At 40.6% G+C, this 19961-nt stretch overlaps 1 protein-coding gene across 1 annotated transcript in view; it reads left to right on the top strand.

The window, feature by feature from the left end:
- Positions 1-19961, top strand: part of STIL (STIL centriolar assembly protein) — a 33757-nt gene that overhangs the window by 5505 nt on the left and 8291 nt on the right. The window contains exons 4-14 of the mRNA XM_075002571.1: positions 1471-1586; positions 2170-2357; positions 5366-5613; positions 6464-6547; positions 6676-6762; positions 8469-8616; positions 9686-9795; positions 10649-10763; positions 13241-14326; positions 16196-16361; positions 17867-18092. Coding sequence (XP_074858672.1) covers positions 1471-1586; positions 2170-2357; positions 5366-5613; positions 6464-6547; positions 6676-6762; positions 8469-8616; positions 9686-9795; positions 10649-10763; positions 13241-14326; positions 16196-16361; positions 17867-18092 — 2574 coding nt within the window. The remainder of the gene's footprint in view (positions 1-1470; positions 1587-2169; positions 2358-5365; positions 5614-6463; positions 6548-6675; positions 6763-8468; positions 8617-9685; positions 9796-10648; positions 10764-13240; positions 14327-16195; positions 16362-17866; positions 18093-19961) is intronic.

Genomic DNA, 19961 nt, shown 5'->3' with positions numbered 1-19961 from the left:
GTTCATGGGAGAGAAGAGGGGTTTGCTTAATGCTGCATCACTTCCATGCTTTTAAAACGAGCTGTCTTCCCAAGAAGACAGAGAAACTTTTGAGGAGGAAATCACAATGAGCCCAGTATAAATAGCTAGCTATAGAGGGTTTCTTCCCTCTAAAATACCGAGGAGTCCTTTCCCTGTGCATTGGTACAATCAATAGGATGAGATGCCCCTGTGAAAAATATCTGCCCCTCAAGGGAGAAGGGGAAGAAAATTACAAGGGATAAATATGATGGCAACCTCTTGTTTTGTGGACTAGTTGTCCTCTGCCAGTACACACATGCAGGAAAGAGTAATCCTGAGAAAGCGAAAGCCAAAATGCTGAATGATGTTAAAACTCGACCCAGAAGTTCTAATTAAGTAAAAAGTTTACAGTCCTGTTAACATGTCAAGCTTTTAGCATATGTTCCCATTAACATAAGTCCAAGGTAAATGCTGGCCCGTTTCCATTCTTAGGGCATTGTGTGTCAAGACTGGGATTGTGTGGAGGGGTTGGGGTGGTGGGAAGCAGGCTGCTCCACTGACATACCCTGGAATGAAATCTGTGACCTTCACGATTTAAGAGGGTCAAATAGTAAAGAAGGTGTCAAAGTTTGATTATTCAAACAGTCTGTTAACAGAGTTAATATTAGGAGAGGAAAAATCCTGCAACTTTAACAGTGCAACAGCAGCTATACTCTTCTAGTGCCCATAAGTCAGTGCTAGCTGAAGATGTCAGCCTCCTGGGCGGCCTAGAGATGCTATGTGAGCTTCACCAAAAAGACTAAATCTAGGTGATTGATAAATCCTACATTGACAGAACACTTTTCTGATTGTTCAAAGGTGAACTTCACAAAAGATTTTCTATAAAAATTAAGCGTATTGTATGGACATTGCAGTCATTCACAGACATGTTGCTTGTCAGTTGACTGTACTTCTCTTACACCTCTGTCCTTGTGAATTTTTCTTACAATATGCCTGAACCCTTTACAGTATAGTTCTAAAAGAATCATTCGGTGGTCAGTGTATGATGAAGACTTCAAATACATCTTTCCTATCATGACTGGGTAGGATTTGGGACATACATTATAGCATTCACTTGGACAGTGTCAGTCTACAGTTCTCTTACTCTTATGTTCTTCACTGACAGCTCACAGTCAAAACTAAACATGCATCCTCAAGCAGAAATACTTTCAAGTGGCTGGTTGCACCAAGATTCCACTATTCTTTCTATTATTTAATAATATCCAAATCTCTCCCTGTTCACGGCATGGGATTGTTTAACAAGCTTTTTTCCATTGTAGTAAAATGTTGGTTCGCTCTTTGAAGAGTTTATTCAGGACAAAAGGTGTATCTCATTTTCTGTGTGTACCTAAAATATTCTTGTTTTGGTAATGTACATAGAAATCACTTTTACTAGTGTAGGTGTTTCTTTTTTTTCTCCTCCCTCCACAGAAACCCCAAAATATTAATGATGGAGAAGGCTCTTCGTCTCACCTATCGCCACGCCAAGCAGAGCGAAAGAAAATTCTTTTCCTGTTTTTTGCTGGGGACTCTCACAGTGGATGAAGGTACAGGTTGAAACTCCGATATCCAGAATTGTGTTGTTCAGAAACATCCAGACTGCAGATCTTCCAGGACCAGAGAGTCCCAGGACTGGGAGACAGAGGGGCCAGTTAGACCAGTGGCAGAGCCTGGGGCAGGACAGCCACAGGTGGGCTGGCAGCAAGGCGGTGAACAGGGAGCCCAATCCTGGGGGCAGAAATGAGAGAGCTTTGTCCTGGGAGCAGTGGCTGGGACTAGGAAGCCGGTGGCTCGTAGCCATGGCCTGGGGAAGCTGCTGGCCTGGAAGCCACAGGAGACAGTGGGAGGGAGCCCAGTGGCTGGAGGTCAGCTGAGGGGTATTGACATCCCCTCATCTAGGACTGCTTAGGTAGCAAGGGCGCCCACCAGGGAGGCTCAACCTGTAGCTCTTTTTAAATTTTATTTAACATGTTTGTTAGACCTACGTGAATGTTTTATTAGCTGCCAGTGACTTGTTTCTTTCTGCATTTCTGGTGACTGAGCAAGCTTCAGTCATTGAACTGAACTTGATGCAAGATGCAGTATACATATTCAAACCATTCTTCTTCACCATGTTTTTTTCCTTCCCAGATGATGAATGTGTCTCACTGACAATAGACAGATTTGATCCTGGTCGAGAAGTAACTGATGGTTTAGGTAAAGTCCCCACAGCACCTCTTCCTGGAGACTTTTTAATTCCATGTACAATTAATGCGTGGGCATCTTCCTCTGGAGATGTTGTAGTGCACAATTCTGAAGACCTCAGCTCAGCTTTTAAGGTAAGCCACTTCTATCTTTTAAAACAATCTCACAGAAGACACTAGATGGCTTTCAGTAGCTTTCACTTCCCCGATGTTCAGCTAAATACAAAGCAGAAGAGCAAAGGCTGGAAGGTTACCATGTAGTGGGGGCTATGTGAAATGTGCTGTTCTCAGTCCACATCATGACTATATCCAACAAGCTCCTTTATTGGCAGTCTCAGCAGAAATTCCAAAAGCCATCAGCATGAAGACAATCTTTTTTGCTCCTATGTAAATTTTCTCTTCCAGAATGTTGGGATAATATCAGGAAAGCTGGATATGCTGATGGTGCAGAATCATTCTTGTGTATCACTGTTTCAATTTGCAAGGTGATATTCAACACTACATTTATCTTAAAATTGAATGATCTGTAAAGGGCAAACCTACCTTCTTTCCTCCTCTTCCTTCTGCCCTCCCCCTCCCCCCAAAAAAACCCCCCCACACCTTCCTTATTGTTTTATGTACAGCCTACAAAAGAAAACTATACATGATTTTGGTGGATTTTTTGGTTTATATGGAAGGATTATCAGTTCATACCCCTTTTTTTGTGGGGCAGGGCTAAAAAATCCTCTTGAGTATGTCCACACAGAAACTAGACACTTGTGGTTGGCTTATGCCAGCCAACATAGCCTACAGGGCTGTTTTGTTTCAATATAGATTTCTGGGTTTGGGCTTTCACCCTGGTTCTGGGAGTCTCCCACCTTGTAGGATGCCAGAACCTGGGCTCTAGCCCGAGCTCAGAAGGCTACACTGTAATGCAACAGCCTGAAGGCTGCCTTTTCCCCTCACCAACAGCTCCCTGGAGGCTGAGTCAGCATCCACAAACCACCTGTGGGTTTTTTGTTGCAATGTAGACAACTTTTGTAATTGGAGAAACTGAAATCATTATACCTCAAGTGACTGCAAGATAAGCTGCAGTTTTGCGAGTGTTCAATTAAGATGGGGTATCTAGTTACACTAAGTTATGCTGGTTGAGAGTTGTTTCAAACTCTAGCTCTGACTTCAGTTGAAATCAATCTTAGATTTTAGTTTTAGTCTTTTGTCCTGCTCCAGTTGGTCCTTCAAGTAAAACAGTTAAGGCAAATCCTGATGTTTGACAAATTTTTGTTCACGGTTACAAAATAAGAGGTATTTTTCTGTCTTTTTTTACAAAAAGCAAGGCACAGTAATAAATACAAGCAATCGGAGTTTCTCTGCCATTCATCTTTAAAGAGAGAATGAATTAAACTAATCTTGTGCTTGAAATTGAACATGTGCATAAGTCTTTGTAAGATCAGTCCCTGCGACAAGGTTGTATGATTTGCTTTAAGACCCATCTAATTTTGAACAAAAATGATGTTTAGAATTCTTTGGTAGGACAAGTTGCACCTTGTGTGGTTTGTGCTACTCCTTAATACCCAAAATATCAGGGAAGTTATTTAGCCTATGAAAAAACATTATTGATCTGTGGGAACAAAATACCAGTAACTATAGATGTCAAGTGTAGACAAAAAGTTAAATTACACAGTTCACCATGACTCGTGAAGTGATCTGTCAAGAGTACGTATATTGCTCCTCAGACGAAAGTTAATGTGGTAGGCTTTACAGCTGGGCTGATGTCCTTTTCCTAAATTCTGTAAATGGGAGTAGTGCATCTTTTATCTATTTTAAATCTAGCTTAAGTCAAACTCTTCTGGAGAGAAGGGATATTTGTAGCCCTGGAAAGAAAAACATCAAAGCAGAGAACGTGAGGCAGCAAAACATTACTTTCCTGCTACTCGCGTCCCGCAAAGGTACTTGCGGGTTGTCTTTTCGTATCGGGAAAAAGCAATTTGTTACATGGAATAATTTCTTTGTGGTGACATTCATTTGTGTTACGAGGATGTCTGAGATGTGTGCAGTTGTCCTATTGCTAGGTTTTTGATAAACTAATTCTTGGACCTTCCATTTGCCCATATGGATTTTTGTATGCTCCCATTTAACATAGCTAGCCATGCTTTTTCATATATATTATACAGTAAACTTTCATCTATGGCAGCCCTGAGACTGGGAAGTTGTCAGATATTCAAATATTCAGGGTAGCGGAGAAGAACACCTAGCAATGCGTAATACTAAAGAAAAGCAAGATTAGATATTAAGAAGCAAATAAATGTGTGCAGAATACAGTAAACTCTTTCTTTCATCCGGTATTCGTTCAGCTGGAACTCTCAGATATCCGACACAAACATGCCGTTTTTTCTGTCCGAATGCTGGCTGACTCCCCAGCTCTGGAGCTGCAGACATTCCACTGGGCCCCAGTCAGCTTCAGCCAGCAGAGTCCTGCACCCCCGGCTTGCCAGTAGAGGCCCACACCTTGGTGTGGCCAGAGTTCCCCTGGCCAGCACACAGGCCCAGGGCTGCTGGGAGGGCTCTGTACCCTGGCCAAATTCCCCCAGCCTTGGGCCTGCTGGAGTTCCCTGAACTGGCTCCACGGGGCTGGAGCTGCTGGCAGGGCTCCATGCTCCAGCCAACTCCCAGGCTTTGGGCTTGCAGGGTCCCCTGCCCTCCTGCTTGTAGATTCTGCAGCCACGTCTCCATTAAGCAGCATATTTGAATATCTGGCAAGCTGCTGGTTCCGGGGTTGCTGGATATGAAAGAGATTACTGTACTTTATTTACCAACAACAATAGTATTGTATACTGTAGTTGCTGTATTTATTTGTACTCACTTTCACTATACTGTACTCGTGGAAAACATAACTAACATTTACTTACAGTTAAAATGCCAGTTATTTGAGAGTTTCAGATGATAGAATGCCAGATATGAATGAGTTTACTGCAGATGCATTTCATATTACTATTCAGTGTGTTCAACATAGTGATAAGCTGTTTGAAGCAGGAACTGATTCTTTGTATTGAGCAATTCCAGGCACTATATAGACACATGCTCCAAGGCTGTACTGTGATATATGTATTATCATATATAAACAATGTGTATATAAAGTTGCAGCATTACTTTTTGTCTTCTAGGGACTTGAGAACAATTTGTGCAGTAGAGACTCTCTGGATATATCCAAACTGCTCACTGTAAGAGTTCACATCGCTTCAACAGAGAACATGGACAACCTAAACTTTGATTTTCACTGGGCAGCTGTTACCATAACAAATTCTTTAGAATGCACTCCTGTGAAGGCTGTCCCAATTATTCCTACAGCCCTGGCAAGAAACTTGAGTGGACATATGAATATTGCACAGGTTCAGGGGACTCTCAAATGGGGGTAAGTTCAATGTTAAAACTGTCAAGCATGAAGTGCTAGTCAGCTCAGTGTCCTGAGATCTCTCTCATTAGTAGACAGCTGAAGTACAAAGAATATTATTTCTGATTTAGCTTTCAGTATCTTCAATTAGAGAGTCTTTACACAGTGAGCAAATAAGACTCGTCCTCCTGGTACAGGAATTATGAGGCGTTCTGCATTGTCATAGTCAACGGGAGCTCTTAGTAGTGGAAAGATCAGTCTACCGGGGGAAAAAGCAAAACATAATTGTGTAGATTTATTAACTTTACGAAAGTGTGCAGTTTTTTATATTATATAAATAATGTCAGTGCTAGGCCAAAAATGAAAATGAGGTTATTTCCATCCATCCAAAGTAACCTAATTTTTATAAACCATTTGTAAGTATTCATAATAAGATAACGTTAGGGAATTATCATTCCGTCTGTTTTTATTAATGGGATGTAGTAGGAAATTCGTTTATGACCTACATCAGAAAATAACTTGAGCTTATGGTGCTGTCAGGATTTTTGTTCTGGATCTTGGACCATTCAAAATGTAGGTTTCTCTCCGCAACCCACGCTTCTTTATAACTCAATGTTTGACATACTTTGCTGTTTTTCTGGGATCATCAGGGCTACCAATATATCAGGAGGACTATTGTGACTTCACTAATAGCTAGTGAATAAACTTAAGGATAGCCTTTCTTCCCAAGACATGAGTACTTTTGCCACCCAAAGCCTTGACACAGCATCTTCCGAAAACATGCTTTCACCCCAGGATTTTGTTCTTACCATAAAGGTTGCTCTGGACTTCCTCAGTCCTAGGACAAACACTCAGCCTATTTATGTTCCAGATACCTTACAATGGACCAAACCCGAAAGCTACTTCTGGTGCTGGAATCTGATCCCAAAGCTTATGCTATGCCATTGGTTGGAATGTAAGTATTGGCTAGCTTTGTATAATGTCTCTTTCTGATACTTTTTATTGTTTTAATACTTGGATGAGTGTTAAATGGAGACTACAAGAAATTAATTTCTAACGGCAAGTTTTTCCCCTGCCTTTTAGTTGGTTGAGCGGCATCACTCATATCTATAGTCCACATGTCTGGGCCTGCTGCCTGCGCTATTTGTTCAGTTCTTCAATTCAAGAAAGGTAAATGACTTAAATTTGATTTGGTAAAAGTCGTCTGAGCTACTGAACATGATGCTGTGGAAAACTTGCTTTCAGTTTGATCATATGCACTCCATTTACCTTCTTCCAATTGAATGTTGGCGCTATATAAGTCAAACCGAACGATGCAATGATCCCTTTTGGTCTTAAAATTTTATTCGTGTAAAAATAAACTACTAATAATCCTTGAATATTAACTTCAGAAAATCGTGTCAATATTCATCTCATGGCTTTTTTGGGAACAGGGCAGTGAAGAGAATGTTTGTTAGTTTTTAAAATGAAGGGCTGTACCTTCCAGAGTTTGGGTTTTTTTCCCCTCGCTCTTTAAGCCACTGATCTCTTCCCCTCATTTCCACTCCCTTCCTCCCCTCCCACAGTAGACACTACTTGCACAGTTCCTTGTGCTCAAACTCACTCTCTAGTAGGTGGTATTGATTTGCCTGACAAGATGCTGTTTCTTTTGGAATATGTTTTTCTTGTAAACTAAAAATTGGTACATCTTCCCCTATTGTCTGCCTTTTTTTGTACCCATATGCCTCCAAAGCACTTCCATTACTAAAAATAAATCAATATTTCCTTTGGAGTCTTAACATTAGCAATACTTACCTATTAGCTGCTTGTCACTAACAATGCTTTTTCCCATTCATTGTGGAATAGAATGCTACTCTGTTATGGTGGGTTAAAAAATGCACTGCACTACACTATTTAATCCCAAGTATGGAGTTCTGTGACCTGATTGTACCTATCGTTAAAACTAGAATTTGTTACCGATTCTGATATTAATTTTGAAAAATAGTTTCTTTTCCCTCCCCTGGAGGGAGAGAGAGCGTGAATTTACAAATATATGAAAAAATTTCAGGCAGTTCAGATTTACAGGCATTGCTTTTAACAGTAATGTCTATAATTAATTAAACTGAAATCTTTGAGGAAAATATTACTGTTCATTTTGCTTACACTGTTAAACTGCACTTCATATAGTGCACTCTTTGTGTAGTCAAGTTACCAAGGGGATAAACTGGAAAACTAAAATGTTCTTTACCCATTCAACGGGGCAAAGTAACGTAATTCTTTTTTATTTAGTGACTGCATGCTGATTTTTTTTTTGTAAGGGTGCTGTATCACCTCATGGGATTTTGAAGTTAACCACTTCACATTTTTTTTTTATCATCTCTTGGTTGTCTTGTGGTTACTTCTTAAAGAAATCGCCATCTTGCATGTGAAGTCTTTCACAGTACTTGAAAATGAATGTGAGTAAACTGTACATTTGCCCCCAAAATCTACATATTTTTTTTCATTTTTCTTGATCTTGGGTTAATTTGTTTGAATGCTGAATTGGACTTGCACATCTTGTGTTCTCTGGCTCTAGAAAATGGCCATGTAATACAGGATTAAGTTATCATTCTTTCTACTCTTGATAGAAGAGTACTACTGAGTATGTAGAAACACTTGCAGTACCTTCTTTACAACTGAGGTTCACTGATTAAGTTAGAGAGACAACCTGGTTAAGATGCTGCTGTGTTGCTCCACGGCACAGTAATTCCATCTTGACATCTGTTCTGTGAACGAGTTCCTCTGCTCAGGATGCAGAGTGATTTTGAAGTAGTTTTTGCTGTGTGTGTGTGTTTGTGGCGGGACCGTGACTAGCTGGGTAGTGCACTACTGACCAAGTGGCTTTTTATTTTATGCAGGGTTTTTTCAGAGTCTGGAAGCTTCCTTATTGTTCTCTATTCACTGACCCACAAGGAACCAGAGTTTTATGAATGCCTTCCTCGTAGTGGACAGACTGAACTTGGGTTTCAGCTGTTAACAAGTAAAGAAACATTACATCTCTTCAAAGTAAGTGACTTGCTTGCCTAATACATTGGCAATATATTAATTATCATTTAATTAATAATTAAAAGCTGTATTGTAGCATAAAAGTCAAAAACATGAATGTGCCTTGCACTAACATAATGCTAGGGTAGTTCTAAAAGTGGATATATTACAGTAATTACTCTAATTTCCGAACTTCTGAGGGACATAAACCCCGCAATATCTTCCAAAGTTAGAAGTTGTTTGCAACTGTCTAATCATAGCAAGCACTGAAAAAGCTAGCTTTCTTGTGGTACAACTGCTCTTTACATGTGATCAGCAAAATTCTGGGACTTAACAGATTGAGAAGGAATATGAGCAATAAATTTTGTGTGTTCCATGCATGTTGGGTAAGTGGAATCCTCAGTAGTGCATATTACTTCTGTAAAGAGCAGTAAAATGTGGTGTTCTGTCTCATTCCATTTTCCAGAAAATGAACATAAAGGGGGATATATCAGGAATAGCAGCTGGTTTTTTGTATCTCTTGGTGCAAACAACAATATGAATATATCTTCATTGCAATGGTTTCAAAGTCGTGTATAAATTACATCCATGTATCTAGCCTTTTCAGATGGAGACCTAGCAGGTTAAAGGGCCAGAGTCAGTACCTTAATTCTTCCCTGGGCTCAGACAGAGCCATTCAAGCTCCTGGTCTGCTCAGAGAAGGACTCTTGCATCCTGGCAGGGAAACAGATAGGGGAACAGCTACAGTTACTGTCTCTGGCAATTCTGAAGGCAGCTAGGAGGGAGTTGCTGAGAGGCAACAACAAGAAAGGGAGAGCAGCTGCTCAGTATTCATTGCTCACACTGGATCTGCTTCTAGAGATGCAGTGGAAGCAATGGGAAGCAGCTAGGAGGCACTCATGTCTTATGGAGGTGACCCTGATTCATATCCTTGAGTTGCATATTTGCAAGGGATTGTGCAGGGAATGTACCTTTCAATTGGTAACCCATTCTTACATTTTTGATTTAGCTATAATATAGCACTTTGGGGTAGTGGGATGCCACTGAGTTGCTTCAGATTTTGTTAATACAACCCCTTATTTAATTTCAGAATGTTGAACCTTCAGACAAGCACCCTATTCAATTTGAGCTGAGTGCAGAAAAACAAAATGCAGAAATGGAGTTCTTCAGCAGAGTTTCCAAGAATCTTTCCATTCGAAGGTGAAGAATCTTTCTCCCAAATGTCCTGTTTATGCGCACACAATCTATTTCCAACATCTATGCTGGAGTTATGCAGGTTAGGCTAGGTAATAAAATAGCCTTATCTGTCTATAAAGTCTTTTAATTGACAAAGTGCAAGTGATCAGCATAATGGGTTTTTCGTGTAGTAAGACCTAGAAGTTGGCCATATATTTCCGAAAAAACTTATTCGGTATGTTATTGACATTAAAGCCATCGTTCACTTAAGCGGGTGTTTCCTAAAATATGTATCTTGTCTGTTGTACTGTGTGACAGTTTGTTGGTGAGTTCCAGTTGCCGGGGAAATCTGTAACCGAAAACAGCTTGTCTTAGTAAAACACACCTTTCCTTGTTTCTCAGAGCTATGAGATGTCCACAGTAGGAAGTTTAGATTTTTATAAATCTACCATGCCATCAAAGCTTGAGTCTAACCATGATCTTTATTCTGCTTCAAGCCATATTAGGTATTTTTCTTTAGCTCTTTCTTCCCTGTCCGTGTTTTACAGAGGGCATTCTAGATCAGTGCCTCAGCTTAGAATGTCATCTGTCAAAGGTTCTTGGACTAAAAACTTGAGGATAATCCAAAAAGGGATGTTTATTTTTTCCACGTCTTTTGCACTACTTTGAAGTCTTTTTGCCATCAACGCTTCCTAGCCAGTCAGGAGATAGATGTTTATCTAGAGATACTTCCACACTGGTAACCGTGCTGATCTGTTGGTCTGGATGTCAAGTGAGAAATAGATAATGTTGTCTGGATTCATGTACTCCTAACTGTCCAAACAAATCATTTTAAAATAGCAAAGTTACATAAAAGTTGCTTCTGTTTTTTTTTAAGTCCTCCTCAAGGTTCTTCCCCCAGTAAACTATCAGTGAGTGATCATGATTCAGGAGTGGAAGATGAAGATTTATCCCCAAGACCTATTCCAAGTCCTCATCCAGCAAGTCAAGAGGTAACTTTAATTTTTCAATACTGCTTCTCATCCGAGCAATTCTTGGAATTTCTAAACACCATGGCCATGTCTACACTAGCCAAAAACTTCGAAATGGCCATTTTGAAGTTTACTAGTGAAGCACTGAAATACAAATTCAGTGCCTCGTTAGCATGCGGGCGGCCTCAGCACTTCGAAATTGACGTGGCTCACTGCTGAGCGGCTCGTCCAGACGGGGCTCCCTTTCAAAAGGACCCCGGCTACTTCAAAGTCCCCTTATTCCAATGAGCAGATGAGAATAAGGGGGCTTCGAAGTAGCCGGGGTCCTTTCGAAAGGGAGCCCCATCTGGACAAGCCGTGCGGCGGTGAGCCGCGTCAATTTCGAAGTGCTGCGGCTGCCTGAATGCTAATGAGGTGCTGAATCTGTATTTCAGTGCTTCATCAGTAAACTTCGAAATGGCAATTTCGAAGTTTTTGGCTAGTGTAGACGTAGCTTATAGATGGCAATTTTCTAACACACAAAGGCTGCGTCTACACGTGCACGCTACTTCGAAGTAGCGGCAGTAACTTCGAAATAGCGCCCGTCACGTCTACACGTGTTGGGCGCTATTTCGAAGTTGAAATCGACGTTAGGCGGCGAGACGTCGAAGTCGCTAACCCCATGAGCGGATGGGAATAGCGCCCTACTTCGACGTTCAACATCGAAGTAGGGACGTGTAGACGATCCGCGTCCCGCAACATCGAAATAGCGGGGTCCTCCATGGCGGCCATCAGCTGGGTGGTTGAGAGATACTCTCTCTCCAGCCCTTGCGGGGCTCTGTGGTCACCGTGGGCAGCAGCCCTTAGCCCAGGGCTTCTGGCTGCTGCTGCTGCAGCTGGGGGTCCGTGCTGCATATACAGGGTCTGCAACTAGTTGTTGGCTCTGTGTATCTTGCACTGTTTAATGAAAGTGTGTCTGGGAGGGGCCCTTTAAGGGAGCGACTTGCTGTTGAGTCCGCCCCGTGACCCTGTCTGCAGCTGTGCCTGGCTCCCTTATTTCGATGTGTGCTACTTTGGCGTGTAGACGTTCCCTCGCTGTGCCTATTTCGATGTTGGGCTGAGCAACGTCGAAGTTGAACATCGACGTTGCCAGCCCTGGAGGACGTGTAGACGTTATTCATCGAAGTAACCTATTTCGATGTCGCAACATCGAAATAAGCTATTTCGAAGTTGGGTGCACGTGTAGACGTAGCCAAAGTGTGTGGCAGGCGACGTAGGGGCATTCTACATTATACAGTTGCTATAAATGTAATATAATATAAAGGGAATTACCATTTAACTTTTAGTTCTGTGAAATCTTGGGTTCAAGTGATCTTCTGCTTCTACATTATAAACATGTAGAGGTCACGAAGTTCAGACCAGTGATACATAAACTTGGTAATTTAATAAGGGTAGTTTTCACAAAGCTGAAAACAGTTATGAGCCAGATCAGGTGGGGGTAAAGAAAGACTTCATTAGGAAAGCGTAAATAATAATTGAGATTCATCTTACAAAGTGTCCAAAAAGCTAGAATCACGTGAAAGAGGAAAACTACCATGCCGATTTTAAAAATTAAAGGGGAAATGAAGAGAGCTGTCCTTAAACAAAAAAAAAAAAGTGGGGGAGAAAGGGGAGGTTAAGCTATGAATATAAACCAGAACTTAAGAATTGTAGAAAATAAGGAAAGCAAAGGACACAGGGAGAAATCTCCAGTCAGCAGAGTGAAGATTAGGAAGAAGGAAGGGGTTTTTAATATATCAGAAAGCTAAAGACTTCTGCGATAGCATTGGTACCTTACTTAACAGATGTAGTGGAATTATACATAGTGCGAAAAAGACAGTTCAGTATTGTGTGTGGAGGGGAAAACCAGATGATGTTACCACAATGAGATAATATCTTTCCATTCCACTAGTACTTCTGGGGGAAAGGTATTATAAGAACTGACTAACAGTATATTTGTGGGTGAGAAGAGCCCCTTAGTCCATAGTCTGTCTGTTTCTCGAAATTTTATTCTGTGCTCCTAAAGCTTTAGTATAGGTGCATTTTATAAACTTGAACTACCAAGAAATCAGTAAATACCTTAGTGTACTTAAAATCCCTGTTCTAGGGATTTTTTTAGCTTACTGGTCTGGAGTACTATGAAGGGCACAGTCCATCCTGAAAAGGAAGGCCCATGCATGCTACTCTCAAGTAGTTTCACAGCTGTTTCTTCCCCAAACACCCACCCTCACAATAACACATTGACTCTGGTAGATACAACATCTGGACCTTCCAAGAGGCAGGAGTTTTGCTCAAATCAGGGCTTTAATGTCCTAATGCCTTGAGGTGGCAAGGAAGAAATCCTGTTGACCAGAAGTAACTTGATCTGTCCCTTATTTATTTTGGCTAGGAGTGGCTTTTAGGACCATGTAGATGAGATAAGGTGACATGATGGATCCTTAGCAAGCTTGACTTCACTTTTGTAACTGTCTCCTGTTCAGGTTACTAGGATCCATCCTTCAGTTCCTGAACTCTCCCTCATCTTTGATGGCAGCTTCATAGAAACAAACCCAGTGTCTCAGCCTGTGGAAATACTGACTAACAAAAATCAACCACTGTTGGTACATCAGCCTACTAAAAACACCTGTTCAGCAGAACAATTATATCACCAGAATCAATGCTTTGAAAGAGAGAAACAAAGCTTCAACACCCATGCTAGACATTCTTCTTTGAAAAAGCTACCAAACCAATCAAACCAGATCATTCCAATTTTGAAACCTTGCAAAGGGAAGCAGTCACCACTGCAACAACAGGCTAGCTGTAGAAAAGTTGGCCTTCAAACAAGGAAGAGTTCTGGATCTTCTTCCTCTTCATCATGCCCTTCCCCTCCAACACCTGTAAGTGGGCTCTCTCCTGATACATCTGTACATCAACCCAGACTGCCATCTGAAAGACTTGTATCAAATCCTGATGGAACCACACAAAGAAAAGGAGAATCTCCAGCAAGGAGACCCTCAACATCTAATTCTAAGCAGCTTCCTGGTGCCATGCAGCCACTCCATTACAATTTTGCTTTTTCACCCCAGAACCCAAGAAGACCAACAGAACTGCAGGTGCCAGTTGCACATGTGCCATCTTCCTATCCATCTGGTGTGTGTAGCTGTCAGCTTCGTGGACATATCCAATATGATTCAACAAATCCTTGGCAAGGACTGGTTAAAATGGGCCCCAACCACCTAGAAATCCAATCTGATGTTCCCCAGGACAGTGCATATTCAGTTTTCCATCAAAATGTTACTTGTCCAAATATTTGCTGTAATCCAGTACATACCCCACGTAGCCTTGCAGCTCACGGGTACAATGGGAAAATGGGGAATTGTTCTCCTGTTAGTAACCGCTTATTGCCTGGATCAAGGCTTGCCTCACATGCAAGCCCTTGTAATCTCCAGTGTTGTACGCTACATTCAGCATGTTCATATGCATCTACCCCCAAAATGGGATCGGACAATGGAATGATGGGATTATCTCCAGATGCTTACAGGATTCTTACAGAACAAAACAGGCAGCTGAAATTACTTCAAACTCAGGTTTGTTTTGGGAGATTTGCTCTTCTGTCCTCCGAGGCTGTGCCTACACAGGAGCCTTCTTTTGAAATAAACTATCTGGGAATAGCTATTCCCAAATAGCTGTTTCAGAATAGGGCTGCTACACACACAAATGTATTTTTGAAATAGTACTGAGCTATTTCAAAATCTGTAGTTTGCACACATAGCACTTATTTTTTTAAATAAGCGCTATTCAGCCTCTTAACAGCACCTATTTTGAAATAGGAGCTGCTCTTTCTACAGTGAGGTTTTCCAATTTCGAAACAATGTACCTGCTATTTTGAATTTATTTCCAAGCAGCACATGCATAGTGTAGACTTTAACAAAATTATCTAAAAATTACAGCTGTTATCTTGCCATAACTTGGCTCTGTGGCCATAGCCATACTGATCCCTTTTTTCCCCCCTAAAAATAACACTAATGATAATGACTCAGTTATAGCTATCTTGTTTTTTTGGTTGTGAGAAGAGATCCTGTTAAATTGGGACCCAGTTCTCTGAGTAGGCAGCTGTACTGATGATTGGTCTCTATTAAAGCACATTGAAATTGGTTTTTCTAATTAGATTTTGGAATTACAATCAAGTAACAGGTGGGTATTTGCCCTGTTTTCAGCAAACTGTTTTGTATTGCTATAGATATGGTTTCTGGATGTGTTAGATGTACTAACTGCATAGTTTTAATTAGCCATCAACTAGTTTGGAATTAATGTAAATATATGGTGAAAGCTTGATGCACTCTAATGTGTTTTTCGTTCTCCCATAAGTAAATTTGTTAACTTCCTAGGCTGTCGAAGATGTGACCTTTTTCAAGAAGCACAAATATCTCCATTGTTTGCAGCAAACTGTCAAAATTCAGCTCTTGTATTGGATATGTGCTTTGCTTGTCCCATAGAATTTTGTTCAGGTTAAAATAAGTTGCCGTTTCTCTTCTATCACTTGAATTTCTCTGGAAAATTGTCAACCTGCTAAAATAGCTGAAAAGGAGCATTCTAAATAGCCAGGTGGTTTTAGAGCAGCTGTGGCATTATGGGGTGGAACCAAACCAGATTTCCTTCCTCTCCCACCTCCTGATTACACTGTCTCCGCCTCCATCCCTCTGCTCCCCCCCATGGGCTCAGCTTATGGCCAATGACCAATTCTCTCCCTTCACCCAGCTTTCTCCTCCAAGCTAGCATAGTTCACGTGTCCAGTTGAAGGTTCAGAGTTCAGACCCAGCAGATGAGGCAAAGGGGAGTGGAAAAGTCAGTAATAACATGTTTCTTTTTTCCATTTTTCCTGAACAAAGAAAACCAGGAAGTGGCATTGAAAGATTATTTAGGTTGCAAAGTCAAGAACTCCAAGGTTGATGCTGGATTTTTGATTGCCCATGAAACTTTGTCTTCTCTTTTGAGTATATACATTATGGCACAGTATTTCATTACATGATCCTGTACAGTTTTCTCCAGGACTGACCTGTTACAGTGACCAATGTGGCTGCAGAATAGTAGGAGTCTGGCCTTTCCTATACTTAGCTTTGCAACCTAAAGGATGTTTGTTAACATGCTGGGAGGGAGGGTATGCAAAAGGGGTTAATCATTATGGCTTTTACCAGGCATAGCGCAGATAGGTACGTGAAGGCTTTTTGGTATAGTTCTGCTATTTCCCTGCTATTTCAAGCTTGAAATAGTCCCTAAAAAATTATGCCAAACTTTCTGATGGTAAATAAAATCCTGTTAAATTTATTGCAACATAATCCAAATTTGAATCCAGATCTTTAGAAATGAAAATCTAGTATGATAATGCACTGTCTCTTAGCATCATGAGTTTGTTTATACTTACTCTGCAAGTGATGCACTCCTGATAATTGTTACAGATCCAGCGTTTGTTGGAGGCACAAACTCTTCAACCCTGTTCTCCCAAAACTACTGTAGATAACAAAGCCTTGCAGTCTGAGAAGCAGCTGGAATTTGTTGCCATGGAAACCCAGTCGTCTCAAGGTTTACACATGAGAAAAAGTGTGAGCATTGCTGTAAGCACAGGTAACACTTTTTTTTTAATATTCCTTTTTCAGAATAAACCTGTTCTAAGTGGTGCTTAGGCTTCTCTTGTGCCTGGTTTTTCAGAAACACTGATCACTCACCCTCTAGTTTTAGTCATCGGTTGTTAGGAGCTGAGCACCTCTGAAAAATCAGGCCTATCCTTTGGGAATTGTCGTTCAAGGTCAGGCAGGAATTTATTCTTGACAAGGCAATGAGGCTTATGTGTGATCTCGTTGGAAATGTAACATTTCCTGTATTTTATGTGAGGTCCTGTATTCAACCCAGGGCTCACAATTCTTGTGACACTCATTTCTCGACGTGCACAGTGATGTACCTACTTGTGCTTTAGGTGCAATAGTTCTAATCGTGTATTCCATAGTAATAGTTATCCACAACAGCCTTGAGCTTCTCCATATCTTCCCTTGGTAGTAAATGCTTGGTATCATACCTGTCTTCAGGGGAAAATTGGCTCTTATGTCAGTGAGTTGCTCAGCAGAAGCCACTAAGTCATGACCTAATATATCTAGTCCGATTTAAACCCTTTATCGCAAGGTTGTGGTTGGTTTGGAATGGGAGATAAGTTCACGGCATTACAGATGGGTACATCCTTTTTCTTTAAACTCAAAGGAATTTAGGGCATACTCTATTGCAGGCGTGTCCAGCCCACGGGCCGCATGTGGCCCTGGACAGCTAGTAATGTGGCCCCACAAGATTGTAAACTTTTAACATTATTATGTGATTTATATGCGGCCCAAGACAATTCCTTTTCACTCAATGTGGCCCAGGGAAGCCAAAAGGTTGGACACCCATGCTCTATTGTGTTCCTATCTAGTTGTTTTTTAAGTAAAATACAGCTTTTGTTTGCTATTGCACATACATTTAGCACTTTGAAATTGCAGAACAATGTTAATTTTGGCAGTTGTTTCACTGATCAGAGACAACTTTCTCAGATTTTCTGGACAGTTTTAGAACTTGTCATTAAATAAAAAGTTAACGAAAATAAAGCCTTTGTGTTGGGTTTTAATTTCTGTGGTCAGTAAGGCCGCGTCTACACTGAGCCTCAGTGCTGGCAATTCAATGTAAATGAGTGGTCTCGAAAATGCAAATCAATTCTGTTTGCATATTCATACTGCTAATCTGAATATTACCCAAGACCGGCCTCTGCTGGTTTAAAAAAAAAACCACTTTGTCAGCAGCCCCTTATCCTTGATTTTTTTAAGAGGTATAAGAGGCTGCTGACAAAGAGGGTTTTTGCCCTCAGAACCATGTCTACACTGCTTGTTTTCTGCCAGCAGCAGCCTCTGCTGGCAGGACAATCTCATGCGAATATGCAATTTAGCAATGTGAATATACAAATAAGTGTTCAGTTGCATTTTCGAGACTGCTCATTTACATCAAGCTGCCGGCAGTACTGCTCAGTGTAGACACAGCCTAAATGTATTTAAAAACCAGATAGTCTTTCTAAATTGCTAAAATCACAAACTGCATTAATTTTTCTCTGCTAGGTGCTAGCTTATTTTGGAACACCCCATGTGAGAAGCAAGAAGACTCAGTGTGTCCAATTAAACAAGATGAGACTGAAATTTCTAAAGAAGATATAAGCATTTCTGTTAACGCTGAGCACGATACAAGTAATGCAAGTATTGCCTCCTCATTAAAGGCTGTTGACATACCCAGCTTTGTAGAAAGTAACCATGTCGCAGAAGAAGGAACTAACCAGGCTGAACTCGGGTAAATATTTTGTTTGAATGATCCTGTGTAAGGGTTGATGAGATTTGTTCGCTGTTTACTTAACAGCAAGTGAAGTAATGTCATGTAGAAACAACTGACTCTTACAGAACAGTTGAGTTGACATCTGACTTAACTGTTCAGTGTAATTCCTTCCTTCCTTTTTGCCATTATCCCATCTCTTATCTTGTTCCAAATGTATCAAATATAGTTGCCCTTAGCAGTTGGTCACCTTTTGGGAGACAACCAGTGGCTATTAGCAATAGCTGGTGGCAACAAAAGCTGTCTGTGTAACTTAAAAACATTGCAAAGCTCTTCCAAGCAATATTCTCATCCTCCACTTAAATGACAAAGGGAAGCACTGTTACTCTTATCATTCTTCTACATGAGCTCTCTCCACTTCCAAGCCTTCAAATGTCTGACAGTTCTCAGTCTCTCAGGGGCTGATTTTATCCCCAGGGTTGAAGGTCATATGACATGGCTGTCTGTCAGGATTCTTATTTATTTCACACCTAATTATGGGCATTTCCCTTGTATTCTCACTGTACTAAGTTTAAAGATAGAATCTATTAGTCTGACACCAGAATAGGCCATATTGATTATTTTAAAACCTCCATTCACAATTTTACAAGGTTAAAAAAATTTAACTCCAAGCACTTCCTGTATTAGAATGAAATTATAGTTTACCATACATAAATATTCTCAGTCTCTTCCCTTGATAGAGTCAAGTGTGTTTCATTTTCAGACAGCTACACACACAAATTCTGATCCGGTATATTTCACAGATATAAAAATCCAAATGAAGCAAGACCATTCAGGCCAGATTAATTTAATGTCTTAAAGTTAGTAATTGGTAAAATTAAAGAAATCCAGTTGAAAACTAACTGGGAGCTCAGAATTAGAATGAGAGAAGCAGTATATGCATGTAGTTTTAGTAAAGTTGGTTTAATCAGCTCTTTTCCAGAGAACTCTCTCGAGCACTGTTTTTCCAACTTTTTTTTTTAACCCATGTGAAATGTATTGATTGGTTATTTTTTCATAAGAGGAACTCACGGTAGCATTGGATTTTACCTGTTTTTGTTTTTTTGCAAGGGATAATGAATTGCTTCTCCTTGCAGTAATTGATAACCTGCATTGACTATCTGGCACAGCACATGATTTAAATCTTATCTCTTTCAACATGCACCGTTGATTGGTTTGGGTTCCGATATTTCTGCTATCGCTCTTGTTTGTTTCTGGGGGTCACCCAGAGATCTATCTGGGACCCCAGCATTATCATTCCTTCTGGCCTCAACTGTTACAATTTGTAGATAAAACACAGATACAGTGGTTTCCCCATGCCCTGTGATAGTTCAATCCGGCATATCTGGCTTTCTGATGCGTGGAGAGTCAGAATCAGATTCTTCCATGAAGCTCCCATTTAATCAGTCACTGAAATTTTTCAATCTGGACTTCACTTTCTTTATTGTAGAAGCCAGGTGAGTGCATAGCATTGCGAACACACCATCTTTTCAGTCAGATTGATATTTCTGTAAAACTGCAGTACATGAAAATATCGGTATGTGTTTACAGCGAAAGGTAGTAATGAGTATTGTTACTAATATTTGTGTTAAAATGACTGTGAACTAAAAAAAAAAAAAGTCCTAACTGCTTTGTAAAGCAATAAATTGCTGATATTTTTAAAACTCAGGTAAAACCAATAAAGGCCAGAATGGGAACCTTTAGATCATCTAGTCTGATCTCATTGTAACGTGGGCAACATGGTGTCATTGGGAAGAAAAGTAGATCTGTCCGACATCCAGGCTTTCTTTGAATGCTTGAAGTGACAAAGAATGCACCAGTTCCCCAAGTTTCTTTTTTCAGTGGTTAATC

Source organism: Carettochelys insculpta, chromosome 9 (genome assembly GCF_033958435.1).
Source record: "Carettochelys insculpta isolate YL-2023 chromosome 9, ASM3395843v1, whole genome shotgun sequence".
NCBI classification, from domain to species: domain Eukaryota; kingdom Metazoa; phylum Chordata; order Testudines; family Carettochelyidae; genus Carettochelys; species Carettochelys insculpta.
This window is presented reverse-complemented; position numbering and strand designations above follow the sequence as displayed.